The following is a 19,839-nucleotide window of genomic DNA, read 5'->3' as shown; positions in this document are numbered from 1 at the left end:
GCCAATTGTTTAATTCTCAAAAATTTTTCCTGCCGGTTGATGTCAAACTGGTAGCCTGAAATTGGCCGTGGTGAAGATATGCATACCGTGGAAATCAGAAAACACTGTAAATCAAGGTCTTTCTCCCCACCCCCCACTCCAGAGAGCTGGCTGTTAACCACTGGTCTGGTTCCGAAGACTATTAGATATTTTTGTCAAATATATCTTTAATAATTAAAATTTTATTTGGCCAAAAGCAAAAGTGAATTGGATGAACTCCTTTAAATAAGGGTTTCAAGTACTCTTAAGTTACTTTCTGCAAAGAAAATGAAGAACGCTCTTTGTCTTAAGATAAACATCCTCTTTCTCAATAGATTCACAAAATTCTTTCTTAGTAAGATTTATTTATTACTAATAACTGTGCTTTCTTAAGTTTATGCCACTACTATATCCCATCAAATAATTTAATCACAGATTTCTAATCTTTTAAACACACATATGAAACCCTGTAGGCACAATTTCTATTGCTTTGACAATGAATTTTTTCTGAGTTTAAAGGGTATGTGAAGATAGCTGACAATTCCCCCACAATATCAGAACAAAACAAGATAGTGTGTGCTCTGTTTTTAGAAGGCTTGAGTCACATTATTTTTAACCACTCAATAATCTTATTTATTTTATTTAACATATTTCTGATGTACTAGTGCTCACAGTACATATTTCAAATTGCAAACCAGTGAACAACTTTTATTATTCACAGTCTGAAAGTGGCAGGGTCAGAATATAGTATAATAACTAAATATGTTTCCATATTTAGTTATTCTCTTTTTGTAAAAAAAAAAAAGTCACTGAAATCTGCAATAAAACACAACGAAGATGTCACTTATAAACTATATTTATGGCTGGGTTTTATTGATACAGGCTTATAAACAAAAGAATAATTGAAGAAAATGAGAAACATCTGAAGATGAAACTTGTTCCAGTAATGAATGCAATCTAACAGGAATACTTAGGATAAAATGAATAGAGGAATCCCAGATGTAAGACAAGTTGGCTAAGTTTCACTTCACCATAATAGATTGCTATTTCCTTAAAATAAATTAAACTTGTTAAAGAAAGTTAGAACTCAGGCAATGTGAACCAAATAAGCTCACTGTAAGACAAATTATCTTCAATATAGACAATAGAAATTATGAACCTGAAAACATTATCTTAATATTTCACTGTACAAATGATTACAGAATACAGTCTAATGAGCATCAACCGATGTTGCTTAAGCTAGAATTGTTCACATTAGCATGGATGTTAAAAATACCTTTAGCTTATGCTCTTTTCTGTTGATGATGACAGCTGTAATCTGTTGGTCCATAAAAATTAGAATAGTACAAAGCAAAGCTGGAATAATAGCAGCTATTACTGTCCACCATGGATTTGGACCTAAAGGTGTAACAAACCAGCCACGATCATCTCTAGTGGGCTGTGAAAAATCAAAGAGTGTTCATAGTTATTAGTTGGATTAATAAATACTTAGTCAAATTAAATCTTATATATGCTACCAGGAAAGCGTCAGTTTAAAAACTGAATTTAAAGGTTATGCAAAGTGGGCTATAATTAATGATAATAATATAATAATTAATAACAACCAATACTCATAAAGTATTTCTAAAATCCCAAGCACCATTCTAAATGCTTTAAATATTTTAACTCATTTTATCTTCATAACACCCCAAGAAGGTGATAAAGATAAGGAAAGTGAGGCAAAGGGAGGGCCAGTAAATTGTCCAAGATTCCAAAGCTAGTGAATAATATAGCTGGGATCTGGACTTTGACAGGTTGGCTCAAAAATCTGTGTTCTTAACCAAAATTTATATAAAATAAAATAATATTATTATTTACCATTATTTTATTTAATTAAATAGTATTAGTAAATTTGCTTACATTTACCAATAGCACACTGACCACTGTGCTAGCACTGAGATACAAAGGTAAGTAAGAGACCTATTTCAGTTTAGAGTCAGAGACAGACACATAAAGAGAAAATTGCAGTATAACTTGGTAACTGTTATTTTAGATGTGTGCACTGGCAATTGTTGAGAACAGAAAATGGGCACCTGTCATGGAAGAGTTCTAAAAGCCACCGGGGTTCATGCAAGGGCTCCAAACGCCACAGTGCCTGAGATGAGTCTCAAAGGAATTCATTCTGTCAAGAATCCTATGACAAAGTACCCAGTCTTATTTGACACATAAAAAATCCGAGGTTTAGAGAAGTTAAGTAACTGGCCCAACCTCACAAATCTAGTTAGTAACCTTGTCAGACTTTGACTCCAGATCTCTTCATTTCTGTCTTTCAAGCCCTAGTGACCGTGCAATTCTGCCCTATTATAAAATGAATGAAACTCATGTCTTTCCTTTAGTTTCAAAACGTTTCCTTATCTTTCAGGGAGTGCTGTTATATAGATATTCAAAACAGATAATGCAGTAAAATTTTTCAAGCATTCTTGGTGCTTCTATTTTTGTGATTCTTTTTTTAATATTAGATTAAAATTTTAGTCATGTCGTGGACATTTTATTTATTGCTTTGTTAATCTGTATTCTTTACATTTTCATGAAAATCCTGAGTACTGGGGTTACAGACATCATCTAATGAAAATTAAACCCAGAGAGTAAGAGAGTTATGTAGATAGTAGATACTATGAAAATGACTATAATAATAACTTCACCTTGAAAACACTTGGTACTTGTAGTTTTGGAGATGGAATTCCAATGGCATAGTCAATTAAAACCATACACAGAATTGTAAGAAAGACAGCAAAATCACTGACTATGGATCGAACCTAAAAATAATGAAAACACTTGTCACTTAAAGCAGCTATACATAGAGATGAATACTCAGGAACATAATCTAGAGTCACACTTTATAAACACTTTATGACATAATATCATAATATTATATTTTATGCATACTATAATATTGCCATTAGGCTCTGTCAGAACCTGTCAGAATAAATATTTATTTATATATCTATGTCATTAAGACTGATACACACTCAACGTTTTCCGAATTAAGCATTACAGAATAGCCATGATGATGTGCCGTTTTAAATATTTATTTAAAATCTAAATGTGTTCAGAACATAGAATAAGGCTGAATTTTAGTGTTTTTTTTCCCTCACAGAGCTGACATTTTATTTAATATGATAAAACTGAAACACTATAAAATAAACGTATCTATTTGTATTGAAAAAGCATGATGTTTTAGTTAGCTTATCTGGGATATAAGTATGGCAGCAGGGAATGTGCACAGAAGAGTGAGCAAATTGAAAAGTTATTCTAGGTAAGCCTGTTTGTATAGCCATTTCTCATTTATAAAGCCATCTTTGAGCAATATCCTAACGCAATTATCAACAAGATCTGGTTTTTATTAGGATGTCTTTGTGACATACACACAAAAACACACAACATGTTGAAGATTATTGTTTCAACTTACAAAAAAAAAAAAAAAAGCAACAGCGGCAGTAGTAGTGGTAGCAGCCATAGCTCTGGTAGGAACAGCTCTTGAAACATTTTCCCCAAGTGAATTTTTTATTATAATCTTTAGCTCATCCCTATAGAGCTTATTTCCTTGTTTCTTTTCTTTTTCTCTGTGCCTCCCCCCTCCCCTACGTTTTTTGGCTGAATCAGACATTATAGGTGTTACTTTGCAGTGTTAAATATTGAACTAAGCTGTTTCTCTGTTTACTTTCCTTTCCAAATATGCAGATGCAAATGGGATGGGTTAGGGGGAGGGACTAACACTTCAAAATTGCAAAAGAGAATAGTGTTCCAAGGAGTTTTGCAGGGGCTTTCCCAATTAGAGAATGCAACAGTGGTTCCTCTGAGGTATGTGTCAGGCTGGAATAGCTCCCAATCGCACTCTTACTGGCCCAGAGAGGCGCCAATCAGGAATGCAGTGTGTGCTTTCAACTCTAAAAACCTAAGTGGGAAAGTGGGAATTTATCCTTGGGATTTGTAGTTAGAAGAAAAGCAAGGAGGGCACGTGCACTCAGCACCTGTATTACAAAATGCTTTCTCTTCACCTCCCTCAACCCACCCCAACCTAGCAGCTCACTCCCACATAAGTTTTTTAGAGGCTCCTTCATACTAATTGCTCCTTCTTTTGTCCTAAAACTTGGATGACTCCATAACACGCTTTACGTTATTTTACATTCTGATCAAGGAAATGATAGGCCAAGTACCTTTGTTGGAAAATACCGGCTAGTCTTGAACTGCTTCAAAGTGGCTGACAGAGTAACTGTGGAAAAGAACAGGATCACTGACCAAAAGAGAACATCTGGAACGTACGGGTGATCATGGCCACAGGCTCGTCCAACATACTCGCCATGCAATGATTTGCATTCCTGCCAGAGGAAGTAAAACAAATGGGGCTTTTAAGAAAAAAATTAGATGCATTTCTTTTTTCCTTTCAGGAAACTAACATCTTAGATCAATCGCAGTTGAGATGGTGAGGATTTTCATCCTTGGCTCTCAAAATGATTCAGTAGACATTACATTATGCTTGAAGTCTATTTAGATAGGTAATAAATATCAAAGATATATATTACGTAAAATTTGAACACAAACTGCTTTTTAAATTTTCGCCTTTTCAAACTAAATTTACATCTGTAAAATCAATTGATTTACCAATGTATAATTAATGTAATATCTACTAAGTTTCGAACACTAGATTTATTGTAAAGATGACATATTTGATAGTTAGTGTTTACTAGGGTCAGACGCTATGCCAAGACCTTTACATACATTATTTTAATTAATTTTCACATCAAACCTATAAAATAAGTGGAGGCTGTTATTTGTATTTCACATACAAGGAAATTTAGACTCAGAGAGGTTAAATAATTTACCATGATCTCACTGCTACTCCGGGGAAGCAGAGTGTGGCACAAACATGGAGCCTATAGCGGGGATATTCCATATTAAAGAAGAACATGGATTTTGTAGAATTATCTAGTCTAAAAGCTACCAAAAAAGATGAGAAAGGCAACAAGAAAACTAGAATATATAATTATTGAAATGAAATTGTGAGTCAAAATGGGGCTCTTTAACTTAAAGAACAAAACGGGAGAAAATTAATGCATGAGCAAGGCAAAGCTCATGTTTACTATAACTTCTCCAGGGTCTTTTTTTCCTGGTACTATTTCTGTAAGCCCTTGAAGGATCATTTCGAATTACTGCCTTAGCCATAAGGTGGCAGCAAAGTCAAAACAATTTTCTTTCTCCAGGAAAAACGGGCATTTTAAAAAACTCATTTTGGGTTGTCTTACTTTATTCTAAAAATTGGATTACTAAATCATTTTTTTTTTTTTTAATTTCAAACCAGAGAAAAGAATGGTTTCAATGATCCAGGGGCCTCATCAGTCTCTGAGGTACTCTCTGGCCCAGAAGAGAAATTGAATTGTGTCACAGTAGAGAGAAATTAAGAGAAAAATATGGATAGATGAATCAATCATAACACAGAGCACAGCAAATAAAACAAGACTCAAGCCTTAGAATCCTTGTGTAGCAGAAAATAAATAACTTCAAAATATTCTAGAATAAATCATAAAGTGTTATCTTATCATCAGAAAATAACAACTAGTAAAACCTACTTGGGGCAACTATCCTAAGCCTAGGATTCTTGAGAAAAATGTTAGTACACCTTATAACTATCAAAAAAAATTCCATTCCCTTTTCTAATCTAACAAATACCTTCCTTGCTAGCTAAAGGTGAATTCTAAGAATCCATGCTAAGCTAATATATAGCAAAATAACTTGGCTAATTGAAAAAACACAGAAAAAAAAAAGGCCAAGCATTAATTATATCTCTGATTTTCCTTCTCTCAAAACTGTAAAAATAGGTAACACTGCAAAAATGAATTCTTTGTATTTTTCACTTTCTTCTCCTGCCCCTGTGCAGAGATACTAGTAATTGCTAAGTAAAAGAATGGGTAAGCAAAATACCTAAATACAAAGAGGCGCTAAGAACACCATGATAAACACAGAACCATTTTCAGTCTTTTGTGCAGGTATAAAAAAGTCTTCTAAATGTTCCTTGCAGTTGGCTGGGTCTTGTTCTCTATTTTAAATTGTAGATGCCACTTAAAGGGTAATTTGAAGTATTTTGCCATCTTTTAATATATAATAAATTGCCAACGGTTTGCCTAGTTAATTAAAAGCAAATCCAAAAATAATAATTTTTTTCCCTTTTGGGGAAAAAGAATGTTACACAAAAAAAGAAAACCAAAAATTGTGGTCTCCTAAAATTTACATATATTTTTAGGGTTACGCAATTGTATCCCTGAGGCACACATACACACACACTCACTCACAAAAGTCCTGAGACTCAGAAGTGAACACCAAATCCAAATCTTGTTCTCTTCTGTTGAGTCTAACATAGGTTTTCACTTACAATGGACATTCAGAAAATGTTTCTTGACAAACTAATGTCTCAATTATTCTTCAAACAAGTTCTGTTTCAACAATTTTATGAATTGGCAAAAAAAAGTTTGATAAAATAAGAACTTAAAGTTGGCATTACTTTCCTGCCCCTTACATATGTAGAAGCTAAATATGTAATTCAGGCACTGAAACGATTCCTAACCAATTGCTGGGTAATTGCTTGTGAATATTGTAAACGTTGCTTAGGAATTCCTTACAATGGCTGATTTTGAGATAGCGCTGAAAATAAGAAGCTAAGTATTCAAACTTGCCATAAAATATTTGCATTAAATATGAATTTGAGAGATGAGACTGTGTTTCAAAACAATCTTTAAATACTTATTACACATTTACTATCCACGTAGCAGTTTGGGAGGATCAAAGAAAGGTAAAGTACTTTGCCCTTGCTGAATTAACAAGGTATAAATTACAATTCATGAGAGACAAACCAATAAACCAATAAACCAATAAACCAATACGGGCCATGCCAAATAAATAATATCTAAAATCAATGTTATATGGCTACTTTTACAAAACTAGTTATAATAGCCATTACAAAGTGCTTTCTTTAAAAAATACTTTTGATATACTGATGATTATATTGAGAAAAAAAAAGTATAGCAATTAAGACAAACAATTTTAATGGCCTTCATTGACACCAAAATTACAAGAAATTTTCATTATGTAGCATTCCCTTTGGTGAGAAAGGCTATTTCTGGTCAAGAACAACAATTATCCATTGCAAAACTGCTTTTAACTAATGAAAAATAATATGAAAATTTCTGCCAGAATGTTCACACCTAGTACAGAACTTAAAAACAAAACAAAACAAAAAACCCACAGTACTAGACTTGCTTTGATTGCAAAATATTTTTCACTGTTCTTTGCTTGGCCCTAAAACTTCTAGTATCTAAAATTAACACATAACTAGCCAGATCAATTGCACTGTGAGTCTGCCTCTTAGAAGATTATTATTCTGGGTTTGCTATTACATAAATTATTCAGAAATATGAAGTACAAAGCACATTATTATGTTACGCAATTTAGAGATGGGATTATTTGGTTTTCTGGATTGAAGAGGACATCAAGGTGAGGGACATAGCAAGGAGCTCTTTAAACACAACAATCTTACAAAATGGACATAGATATGTAAGATCCACTACTGAATAGATCCACCATGATCCCATGTCTAAATTTTGAATAATACAGTATTCTTTCTTGCTCAGCTCATCATTTCTTTTGTTGGTCATGGTTCTCTGAAAGGAAGCAATGTTATTTTTCTAGGGAAAAATAGAAGGAACAGAAGAAATGTTACCTATAAAAGAAGAAAACAACAAGGGTAAATGAAGGCTATAGTTAATAGTACAATTATAAAAATGTTCTTTCATGAATTGTAACAAATGTACCACTTTAATGCAAGGTGTTAATAATAGGGTGGTATCATGTATTTTATGCATGATTTTTTTGTAAACCCACAACTTCTCTAATTAAGAAAAAGAGTAAGTGAAGGCTTATCACCATAGAGAAAGTGCTTAGGGTAAGAAAAAAGGTTGTAAAATAAGTCAAGACAGAATTTTAAACACAGGGTCATTTGATTTTGATTCTGAAAGAAACAAATTTGATGGGGAAAATTGAAAAAAACAGGCAATAGGTTGTGCTATTACAAGAATCATGTTTAGAATTTTATAATGTTTGTACAACAAAAAAATTTCCATGTTGCATTAAACTGGTCTGCTTACCAAACTGGTATATATTTGATAAAATGAACCAGAATTCATATAATCTTATGCTGATGGTTTTAACAGGATCTGAGCGCTTATAGATTTATATAAAGTGGCAACAGTTTTGGGTTGTAATGTTTGTAACTGAGAAGAATAGAAAGAAACTAGGACTATTAATATTTTAATATTTATTAAAAGCGGAACACTGAGTTTTTCAAAGTTAAGATTTGGTTGAACTAAAGAAAAGGATGCAAACATAGATGGGAAAGAGATGTGCAAACATAATAGATTAAGATGAATTGAAAAATGTGGCTATGAGAAAAAACAAATTACAGAGCAGAGAAAAGCCAAAGAAAATAAAACAAAGATAAAGGATTTAACTGTGACAGGTGAAACATTTGTTGCCATTCTGTATCTTAAGTGGGAGATAAGAAGAAAATGGAAGTAAGAAAGCCCTTGCTGTGGGAAGTGCCAGGATTTATTAAGTAAAGTGACTTTTTGTTCTTCCCAAAGACTTTGGTATTTATGCTAAAATACTAACAAACATCCTCTACCCACCCCCCACCCCTCCCCAGCATATTCTGAACAGCTGGAGCAGAATTACAGAGTAAAGCAAAAGCATACAGAAGAGGAAGATTCAGTTTTCCCATATGGTTTCATTTAGGTCAACACCACTCTTATTTAATGTGCTTTCCATTAATCTCAGTCATATTATTCTGTATACGTGTGCTTTCAGAGCAATTCAGGCCCACTAACTATCAGAAAAACTTTAAAAATGAAAGAAAATCCAGTTTATTGATAAATACCTAAAATTAATGAGATTAAAATGAAAACAAAACTATCATTTTTATAATAGTATGCATTTAAAAATTTACTTTAGTGGCTATAATTGATTAGAAATGTCAACACAGGCCCTTAAATAATAAGACTAAAGATATGACCTACTTTTCAATGTTTCACTTACCGACACAGTTAAATTCTCCCAAATTATGTCAGAGGCAGAAATATTGGAATCCCTCCACTCCTTCAATGTATCGTTAGTGGGATTATGTGGTTCCACACAGTTACACCTGAAAAGGCAAAATTGTGCCTTTTGAAATAAGAAACTTTTTATCACTGTACCCAAAACAAATGTAAGGTACTCTTCTTCCCCATTTATAGCTTTCCTCATTTGAGAGAGAAGTAGGTAGGTCATCCTAAACTACTCCAGGACAGACTATTTCCAGAAAGCAGGCTAGGCATATCTCTAGAACACTAGACTACTCTCAGTGTTTCCCTATCTGTCCCCCAGAAAATTATATTAAAGTGTAGTTTAGCACACAGGTCCTCTGGACCTTTCAAACCTGGGTGCCTTCTGGACCTTATGGCTACCATTTGCCCCTAAATTATAAATCAAGTGAAAAATAATAAACATCCAAATCTATTATTAAAATGTACTTATTTTAATTAATATTGTATAATCATACAGATTAAGATAAAAGGTATAATTTAATCCATATTCTAAAGATCATTTATAACTTTGCTATATAATCCAAAATTAAAGCTAGGTTGAAGTGAGAATTCTAGATATCTCAGAATATGCTATTGTTTGGGCCGGGTGATAGTCACAGTAAAAATTAAACAATCAATACATATAAGTTTTTTGATTAACTACTGCATACAAGGTACCATGATGAAAGCTAGGTGGGGGTTGGAACAGCTAGAAAAGGAAAGAGTTAGGCATAGTTGTATTGTTTGTAATAGAAAACACAGTCGCTGAGCTCATGTTCTTTATAGCTTTACAATTCAGTGAGGAGAGCACAAACATATTTTCTCTATTACCTAGAATTCACTAAGTAAAGGAATAATATAAAATAGTATGAAAAGAGACACAAGGGGGAACATCAACAGAAAGAGATGTAAACAAATGGAATATAGAAAGCAGATGAAAGCAAGATTTTGATACAGCACAATAATAATAGCAGTAATAGTGATTTTACATATAATTATTAAAATATACAGTATTATCCTTATGAAAAGCTAAAGCACAAGTGACTCAGCTAAGGATGCACAGCTAGAAAAGGCAGAGCCATAATTTGAACCCAGGCAGTCCACTCCTAACCATTATCTAGAATATACATCTCCTTCCAACTGCAGGTAAGGAAGGAGCTAGCCAGCCCAGCAGCATCCCAAAGGGATTCTGGACTCTGAGAAAGACACATACTCAACAAATAAGTGGAGTAAGAAGTGGACTGAAAGTAATCAGAACTAACAGAGTCTGAATACACTACAATTGGTTTTAGCAGTACTCCCCCCATGCTCCAGCCCCACTCAACCCCAAGACCAAAGAACACGCCAGGCAAAAAGTTCCCCATGAACTTTAACAGGGACTGACTTACAAGAGAACTTTTCTCAACAGCGGTCGGTGAGCAAACCGAAGTCAATGATCTGCACAAACAAGAGGAAGAGGAGTGCCTTATATAGCTCAGCAGAGCATGGCGAGATTTGCTTACAAAGAAGCCTCAGCTGAGTCTCCCGAAAGTTGATTTCAGCAGGGCCTTGCCAGAGTTGGTTGCAAAAAAAACCTCAGCTGAGGCTTGTGAAAGTTAGTTGCCAACAGTGATTACACTCAACGACCTTCAATGTCCGTATGCTGGTCACGCTGGCTGCTGCGTGCTCAAGGCTCCACCCTTTTCCCTAAGGGAGGGGGAGGGTGCCGACCCCCCGGGCTGCCACACCCCAGTAACACTTATTTATACACATTTACACACATATCACTTTTCCACAAGAAGAAAGGCATCAGACTTATCTTTCAGCAATAACATCAACATTATTAGGCAAATATTTCCATCTGAGAATTCTACATTGAACCAAACCATCCAATTGAATGTAATGAAGAATAAATAAATGCTCATACTTTGCAGATTTCACAAAGATTTTTCTTGCATGCATCCTTAATTAGAGAGAAAAATTCCTAAATAAAAAGGAAGATGTGGGATTAAAGAAAGAGTGGTCCCAATCAAAGAAAGCGGTGAGAAAACGCCTGGAATGATACCTGTGTGGCAGAACTGAAGAGTGGATCTGGAATACTACCAACTCTATGGAGGAGGTCCACAGGGAAAAGAGTAGGAGTCAACAGAACAGGAAGTACGACTGAACGCTTGGGAGGACATTCAAGCATGAAAGCCAAGAGGAAAAGACACAGTCAGAAGCTCCAGGAAGAATAAAAAGGGAAAGCATGATCCAAACAGGACAAAAACTAAAATATGGCATGACTTTGAGCAGTCCATGTAGTGTTGAAAAGGAGAATTCAGTTGAGTATGCTGTTAAGAACACTGGGTTTTTAAAAAATATTTTGTTAGTTATTTTCTTAGTGGTTGCATAGAGAACTGTCTATGGCTGATGGTCCAAGAAATGGAAGTTTATATATTATTTGTGGTTATTAATTTATTTATGGTTGCAGAGGTTACAGAGATGATGGAATTTAGGATTTGTTATAATTATATTGGAAAGGAGAACTAGAGTGAGCAGTTAGGTTGGGAGTGAGAGTAGAAAATGAGATAAATCCATGTTTATTAGAGCAGAAAGTAAATTAATCACATTTAACACTGGAAAAATAAGAAATAGTAATATAAGCGCATCATTATCCAGAGATATGGAGGTACCACCAAAATTTTTAAAAAAACTTTTCTAAATGTGGTTATAGTGGTTGCCTTTGTGTGAAGTGATACTTTTAATTGTAACATTTCTATACTGTTTGGCATGGATTATTTTGATAACAATAAAATGTATTTGAAAAAATAACTGGTTCTCCCTGTGACAGCTCTAATTTTACTTTCTCATTTCAGTGTCTAAAAATTCTCTCAAGGTCCCTTCTGTTTCTAACTTTGTCTTGTTTCTCTTTACTAAGAACCGAAAAGGTTGTTAATCATGGCAAAACCATTCCAGTATTTCTCTTACACATAAAATGTCCTGTTAGATTAGAATTATATGCTCAACATATTTGTATTATCTTCAGCAGTATAAGGAAACTGATGTCAACTAAAGTTCAGAAAATGACCATCCAGCAATTTTTAAATCAGTTATTTCCCAATGTCGTTTTCACTATAGTTTGAAGCTTACTGCTTCTGTGACCAGAAAACATGCTAAACTTGCTTTCTGGTCATTAGCTCAGTGTGTCCATCCTGTTTTAGATTCTGAGATTAACAATGCTGAAGTAATCATTATCATTTATTTTGGCATCTTGAAAAGTACTGTTTCAAAGTTTTATTTTTAAATTACATTAAAATGATGTCAAACTCAGCCCTTGCAGCGTAATTATTTTTACACTTCAGTTTACAAAAACTGCCTCTTTTCCCAAGTATAATAAATATAGTAGAAATACTAAAAAGGTGAAGATTGTTTAATTTTTTGGATAATGACTAGATGATACTTTTGTGGTAGTCTCTCTCTCTCTCTATGTATACACCTTGTGTCAACTTCAAATCCTATCAGTCCCTCTTCTCCAGCCTGGGGAGAGAAGAGATGGGAGATGGGAGATAGGCCAGGCCCAGCTATCAGTTCTGCACAGGCTGCAACATGTCTTATGTAACACCCTGTTGCCTTGCTTCAGCCTGTGCTGCCTCTTTGTCAATGGGGAATGGGCATTCTCAGGGCAAATAGTTGTGAGGTGATTTAAGCCCTCATATAAAACCCACCTTGTTAATTGAAAAGATCAGATCTAGACACATCTAGAGCAATGTAGCTGGAGCTCTCAAGTAATGGCATTAAAGGAAAGTCCTCAGGCTACAGAGAGGTCTTGAGAGAAGAGTCAGGGGACCAGGATCTCTGCAGAAAGTAGAGCACTGTGGGAGAGAAGAACCCTGCATCTGGCATCAGGCAAAGGGAAACACAGGACAGAGAGCCAGAGTCCTGGTCTGGAGTCACCAGACACCTAATGTGTGTCAGCACACATGTCAGAGCTATGTGTTACTCCCCAAGGCCCGATTCCCGAGTCCCAGGTTGGGATGCAGGGAAAATTCTAATAGAAATAATCTTTTCATACTTAATGAAGGTATCCAGGCACGGATCCAGGGACTAAGAATTAATAGTAGAGATCCTGGTAGCAGGTCTGTAGTCTGAAGTAAGATGACCACTTATTAAGGTAGAAACTAAGGTGTCCACATTGACCTTGGATACTCCTCCAAATGGAGACTTAGAGATTACACACATGGAATCCTCCAAAGAACCATCAATTGGGTCTGCAGAGTCTCTTCCTGAATTTCTTGCTCCAATTTTAGAGTTGTGCCAGTTTTAGGTGAAAAAGCAAGTTCAAACATCTTGTTTCTCTTGTGCTCATATATATCTGAGTGTACCAACCTCTGTCTTTAACCCAGTTTACCAGGAAGGGTAGTATTTTCTCTCATTGGGAAAATTCCCCCAAACTGATTCTGTTAGTCTACATCAGAAAAAAAATGTCAAACACTATAGTAGCTTGATGGGAAAATATTTTCATATCATGAAAATTTGGTAAAATAAATGTATTTATGATAAAAGGAAACTAAAATACAAAACAGGGAAACTATGCCAAAATCTCTTGTCAGAGTACCATGAAAAGAGAAAGACAACTAGCATTATAGTAGATGCATACATCAAATGTGTGTGTGTGTGTGTTTATATATCACAGAATTTTATTTGAAAATGAAATTCAGGACAAAAACATTAATTATACCTTTTATTCCATTTCTATTTCCTACCAAAGATCACAGCAATACAAATTTGGGGCTATCTAATTTGCATAGATAGTGTAGCAACATCACCAAACAAGCCAGTTCTTCTCAATTATCCTTTGTACCCAAATAACAAAAAAACAAAGCAAATTGTTAGGCTTGACTCATGTGACTAATAGGCAAGAAAACTTATGAAATAACTGATTCTAAAATAAATTCTTAAAAGCTCCAGCTCATGCCTTTACTCTGATTTATGCTGGGAAAATTAATCCTTATTTCAAAAGAAAATTTAGTCATTGCTTAAAGATTAAAGTGCAAACATGTTTTTTAAAAAAAGGGCAGGGACTTTATTTTTTCTGCAGAAATGATCAGAGTATGAAAAGGAAAAAAAAAAAAAAAGTAAAAAGTAAATCTTTTAAAACTCAAATCAGAGCCCTACCATCTTGAGAAGAAGAGACATTTTCCATTTTCCTGAAGTTTTGCAATCCCTGAGGATGATTCTGAGAATAAGGTACATTGAGCAGTAAGGGGAGGGGGGTGCAAAAAACCTGCATTCTCCTCTCCCTGGGAATCCCAGGTAACTAAGCTTTGGGAGTGAAGGAGCAGCAAATGTCTTGGTGAGCTGCTTAGAGATCTGCCAGCTACAACCTCAAGGCCTCCTGGTAGATGGTGTCAAACCAATGTATCAGTTATCTCTAATTTAGGTCCATGCAAGTTTCACCTGGTTTGTTGAAACAGGCATGTGCTCTCAAAAGTTTCTTTATAGAATCATGAAAAAGTATTTAAACCGTTAAAAAGAATAGAATAACTATTTTTATACATAAGTGATGGCTCAGGTTTAAGTCACCTAAACACAGAGAATCCTAGTGGATCTGCCTCAAATCCTAATCCAGTATTCAGCATTGTCATGAATTCAAATAATGACATTGTAGGCAACTATTGCACTGTAGTGCTACCAAAAAGAAAACTGTTAATACCATTCATCCCTTACACTAGGAGCAAGTCTCTTTCTTGATAGACTAAATTAATAATACTGTGCCTGAATCTGTTATATCAAGCAACAAACATTCTACTTTTTAGGTAGCTAACAATTAGAATTCTCCAAATTAGTCTTTCTGTTCATTTGCCTCAGAATAAAAAAAGGTCCAATAGGTCCAATACTATAGTTTGGTGAGAAATTGTTTTCATGTTCTGAAAAGTTGGTAGAAGTAAATTTATATATGATAAAAGGAAACTAAAATGTAAAATAGAGAAAATATCACAAGTTTGTAACAGAAGTAACATGACATGGGAGAGAGATAAAAGCACTATTGTAAATACATGAATACGTACATGTACAAACGTCTATGTGTATGAATGTACTTTCTATAGCTACTGCATATCTACACATATAGATATGGTACATAGATAGCTACCATATGCATGGCAGGAAGCACTTTATGTTTTTCAATTTAGTAAATTTGATATCTACATTTTACAGATGGAGAAATTAAGTGTTTGGTAACTTATCCAAGGCCATGTTGACACATTAGATTTGAACCCAGATCTCTTTGACTCTAAAACCTCTGCTCTTTCAGCTATAATATGCTGCCTCTACATGTTGGTGCCATTTCTATCAGCATAGCCAAAAGGGTAAGAATGGGCAGATATGGCTCCATACCGAATCAAGTAATCTACATTTCACTTTGTGGTTCTCCCAGCTTCCCCTTTCAGTGACCCTCCCGCTACATTAAGATAAGTATTCCCCCCAAACACCCTGCAGCCCTGCCTGCATATCATGACAATTATACTACCACCTGCCCTCTGTCCAACTGTCCAGTTTCTCACCTCTTATAGTCCCAACTAAACCTGGTGTGATGGTAAATGTCATGTGCAACTTGGCTAGTTTATGGTGTCCAGTTGTTTGGTCAAGCAAGCACTGGCCTGATTGTTACTGTGAGGGTATTTTGTGGATTTAAATCAATAGGCAGTTGATTGCATCTATGACTGATTGCATCTACAATCAACAAAGGAAACTACCTTCAGCAATAAGAGGAATTTCCTAATCCAATCACCTGGAGGTCTAAAAGGGAGAACTGGGGATTTCAGCAGTTAAAAGAAGAATTTCTTTACTTCAGCCACACAACTTTTCCTTCAGAATTCATCATCACTTTAAATGGAGTTCTCAATCTGCTGCTTGCCCTATGCAATTCAGACTTGCCAATCCCCATGGTTGTGTGAGCCAATCCCTAAAATAAATCTCTTAATGTTTACATATATGTGAATATATATTATATCCATCCTGTCAGTCCCGTTTTTCTGGAGAAGCCGGACTAATACATTGGCCACCAAGGTGGTATGGCTTCACTGTTCTCCTTGCTTGCTGAGAGTTCCATTCCCTGAGGGCCATGGTCTCTGTTTTCCAAAGTGATTGTACTGTTAGTGGGTACAATGGCATGTGTTACCCAATTCCTGGTGATGTATTTACATTTTAACACGACTTTTTGATAGTACTGAGATGGAAATTTGGGAGTAAAAGTGACAAGTTTATAAGAAAGACATTTTTTGGAAAATCAGGTCTACAAATGGACTTCAGCCACTTATGCCTCCTTATGAGGCCTATCTCAGGCTAATGACGTTCCCCACCAATAAGTTAACTACAAAGCAGAAAAATATGTTTTTAAAACCTAAAGATATATTTTATACATCACGGATATTATGTATAGCCCACGCAAATCATTTTTCTTGTCTGAATCTACATCTCTGATATTTGGAATCTCAGCAGAAATTCCTCAGAGGCTGCATGCTTATACAGGAATTTTGAAAGGGATCTGTATCGGTTTGTATATATTGTATCCCCCAGAAAAAGCCATGTTCTTTGATGCAGTCTTGTGGGGGAGACATATTAGTGGGGATTAAGTTGGAACATTTGGATTAGGTTGTTTCCATGGAGATGCACCCCACCCAATGGGTAATAACTCTGACTGGATAATTTCCACAGAGGTGTGGCCCCACCCATTCAGCATGGGCCTTGATTAGTTTACTGGAGCACTATATAAGCTCAGACAGAAGGAGTAAGCTTGCTACAGCCAAGAGGGACACTTTGAAGAATGCACAGAAGCTAAGAGAGTAGCTGTAGGTGAGTGACAGTTTGAAGACGGCTGTTGAAAGCAGACTCTTGCTCTGGAGAAACTAAGAGAGGACAAACACCCCAAGAGCAACTAAGAGTGACATTTTTGAGGAACTGCAGCCTAGAGAGGAATGTCCTGGGAGAAAGCCATTTTGAAACCAGAACTTTGGAGCAGATGCCAGCCACGTGCCTTCCCAGCTAACAGAGGTTTTCCGGACATCACTGGCCATCCTCCAGTGAAGATACCCGATTGTTGATAACTTACCTTCAACACTTTACGGCCTTAACACTGTAACTTTGTAACCAAATGAACCCCCTTTATAAAAGCCAATCCATTTCTGGTGTTTTGCATTCCAGTAGCATTAGCAAACTAGAACAGGATCTCTGTACCAATTCATGGTGGCTCAAAGGAAGGCCCTGGCTCTTCAGTATTTATATTCTTAAACTTCTAAAGCAGATATTCTAAATAAATAAATCAGAAATAAACTGAGGAAAATTTCACTTTCCTGTTTTTCCTCTAGAATGTTAAATTTAGTCCAAATAACTCCAACCCAAAACTACAGAAAGAAAAAAAAAATAGAAATACTACTGTGAGGAGATAGAATAAGAAACTGGAACAAGTTATTCTGTTAATTTCATCCAAAATACATTCTAGTGACTTTGGCAATAAGATAATAGAAGTATTAACATAAAAAAAAGTCATCTTTAGATACTTAACATAGCCTAATGCTTAAAAACACTGGACTCTGTCAAAACTGACTGTGTTTTAAAATGTCAACTTCCATGTGGGACCAAGGCAAGAGATGTTTATTTGGTGCAGGATCTGTATTTTCTAAACAGTATTACTTCTACAGTCAGTTTGTTCAAACACCATAATTACATGAAACTTTGAATAGGAAATGAGATATGCTAGGTTTGTATAAGTTTGAGTGAAATAGTGACACATCCCAAAGTAATTTGGGCAGAGAATAAAAACATATATGCAGGGCCCCCCTGACGAGCTGGGGAAAAGTGCGGAAGTGTTGGATTTCCTCACCTGGATTGTTGCTGATGTTCTCAAAAACATGGAGGACTGATGGTTTGGTATGCCAAGCCCTCTATCTTGGGGCTTGCCTGTATGAAGCTCGTTACTGCAAAGAAGAGACTACACCTTCTTCTAATTGTTCCTAAGAGTCTCCCCCTGAGTACCTCTTTGTTGCTCAGATGTGGCTCTCTCTCTCTCTAGCTAAGCCAACTCGGCAGGTGAACTCACTGCCCTCCCCCCTACGTGGGACCTGTCTCCCAAGGGTGTAAATCTCTCTGGCAACGCAGGATATGACTCCCAGGGATGAATCTGGACCAGGCATTGTGGGATGGAGAACATCTTATTGACCAAAAGGGGGATGCAAAATCTAAAAGAAATCAAGTTTCACTGGCTGAGAGATTTCAAATGGAATTGAGAGGTCATTCTGGTGGACATTCTTATGCACTATATAGATAATCCTTTTTAGGATTTAATGTATTGGAATAGCTAGAAGTAAATACCGGAAACTACCAAACTTCAACCCAGTAGCCTTGACTCTTGAAGATGTTATACAATGTAGCTTACAAGGGGTGACAGTGTGATTGTGAAAACCCTGTGGATCAGACTCCCTTTAACCAGTGTATGGATGGATGAGTAGAAAAACGGGGACAAAAACTAAATGAAAAATAGGGCGGGATGGGGGGGGATTTGGGTGTTCTTTTTTACTTTCATTTTTTATTCTTATTCTGATTCTTTCTGGTATAAAGAAAATGTTCAAAAACAGATTGGAGTGATGAATGCATAACTATATGATGGTACCATGAACAGTTGATTGTACACCATGGATGATTTATGGTATATGAATATATCTCAATAAAACTGAATTTGATTTAAAAAAAACAAAAAAAACACATTGGACTCTGGACCCTTGAGCCAAATTTCTTATGTTCAAATCCAAGCACTTAACTGAGCAACCTTGGAACAAGTTGTTTTATGTTTCAGTTTCCTTATCTATAAAATGGGGATAAAAATATCGATATGCCTATTAACTAATAGCTAATTAACTATAACTAATTAATATAGACATTTTATCTATAAAATGGGGATAATGATAATAATCAACCTCATAGGGTTATTCTGAGGGTAAAATGAGTTAATATAGGTAAAAGCACCTATAAATGTACCTGGCATAATTATTAGGTGTTATAATTGTTATTGCTATTACTATTGTTATTACCAAAAACTCACAGACTGGAAAGCTGGACAATTATAAGGCAGAAGAATAGGCAGTGTTTGTACCGCTCTACATTTTTTTAAAAACATGATTATAAAGTGCCAATCATTTTGATTTGTGATGTTGGATCATCTGACTTAAATATATATTCTACCAAACGTGTCCTCTAGTACCCTTCACTGCCCAAAGAAAAGGGTGCACTCTAAGCCATCTTGTTTGTATAAATGGTTACAGAGTGATTAGATAAACACTGTAATTAAATGTCCTCATCCAGAAGTCTTTGCTTTTGTTTCAAGGCCTAATGAAGATGATCAGTCTTTACACCAGAAGAGCTTCTGGCTCTTCTGGAAAACATAATTTAATAGAACTCCCTTCAACATTGTTACTAATTTTAGTCTTGGGTTGCAGATGCTTTCCTTTTGCCTTTGTGGTTATTAATAGGACCTTCCTGTGTGCATTAACAGTAATGCTTGTGATTCATTTTTTTCAAGTCCCTTTATTGAATAAATCAGCCCCCAGAGTGCTGTGTTGCAAGTTAGGTATGACTTATAGTATAAAATCAGAGAATTTATACTTTAGTGTAGAAGCCAAACGTGTTTTTAATGTCTATTTTTTATTTCAAAAAGTATTTT

General features: G+C 35.4%; 1 protein-coding gene across 8 annotated transcripts in view; it reads right to left on the bottom strand.

The window, feature by feature from the left end:
- Positions 1 to 19,839, bottom strand: part of SLC4A10 (solute carrier family 4 member 10) — a 385,140-nt gene that overhangs the window by 34,059 nt on the left and 331,242 nt on the right. For all 8 annotated transcript variants that reach the window (XM_037848895.1, XM_037848892.1, XM_037848897.1 and 5 more), the window contains 4 exons: positions 9,139 to 9,244; positions 4,215 to 4,376; positions 2,700 to 2,813; positions 1,295 to 1,456 (listed from right to left, as the gene is read on the bottom strand). In XM_037848895.1, coding sequence (XP_037704823.1) covers positions 1,295 to 1,456; positions 2,700 to 2,813; positions 4,215 to 4,376; positions 9,139 to 9,244 — 544 coding nt within the window. The remainder of the gene's footprint in view (positions 1 to 1,294; positions 1,457 to 2,699; positions 2,814 to 4,214; positions 4,377 to 9,138; positions 9,245 to 19,839) is intronic.

The sequence above is a fragment of the Choloepus didactylus genome, chromosome 9 (assembly GCF_015220235.1).
Source record: "Choloepus didactylus isolate mChoDid1 chromosome 9, mChoDid1.pri, whole genome shotgun sequence".
NCBI lineage: Eukaryota > Metazoa > Chordata > Mammalia > Pilosa > Megalonychidae > Choloepus > Choloepus didactylus.
This window is presented reverse-complemented; position numbering and strand designations above follow the sequence as displayed.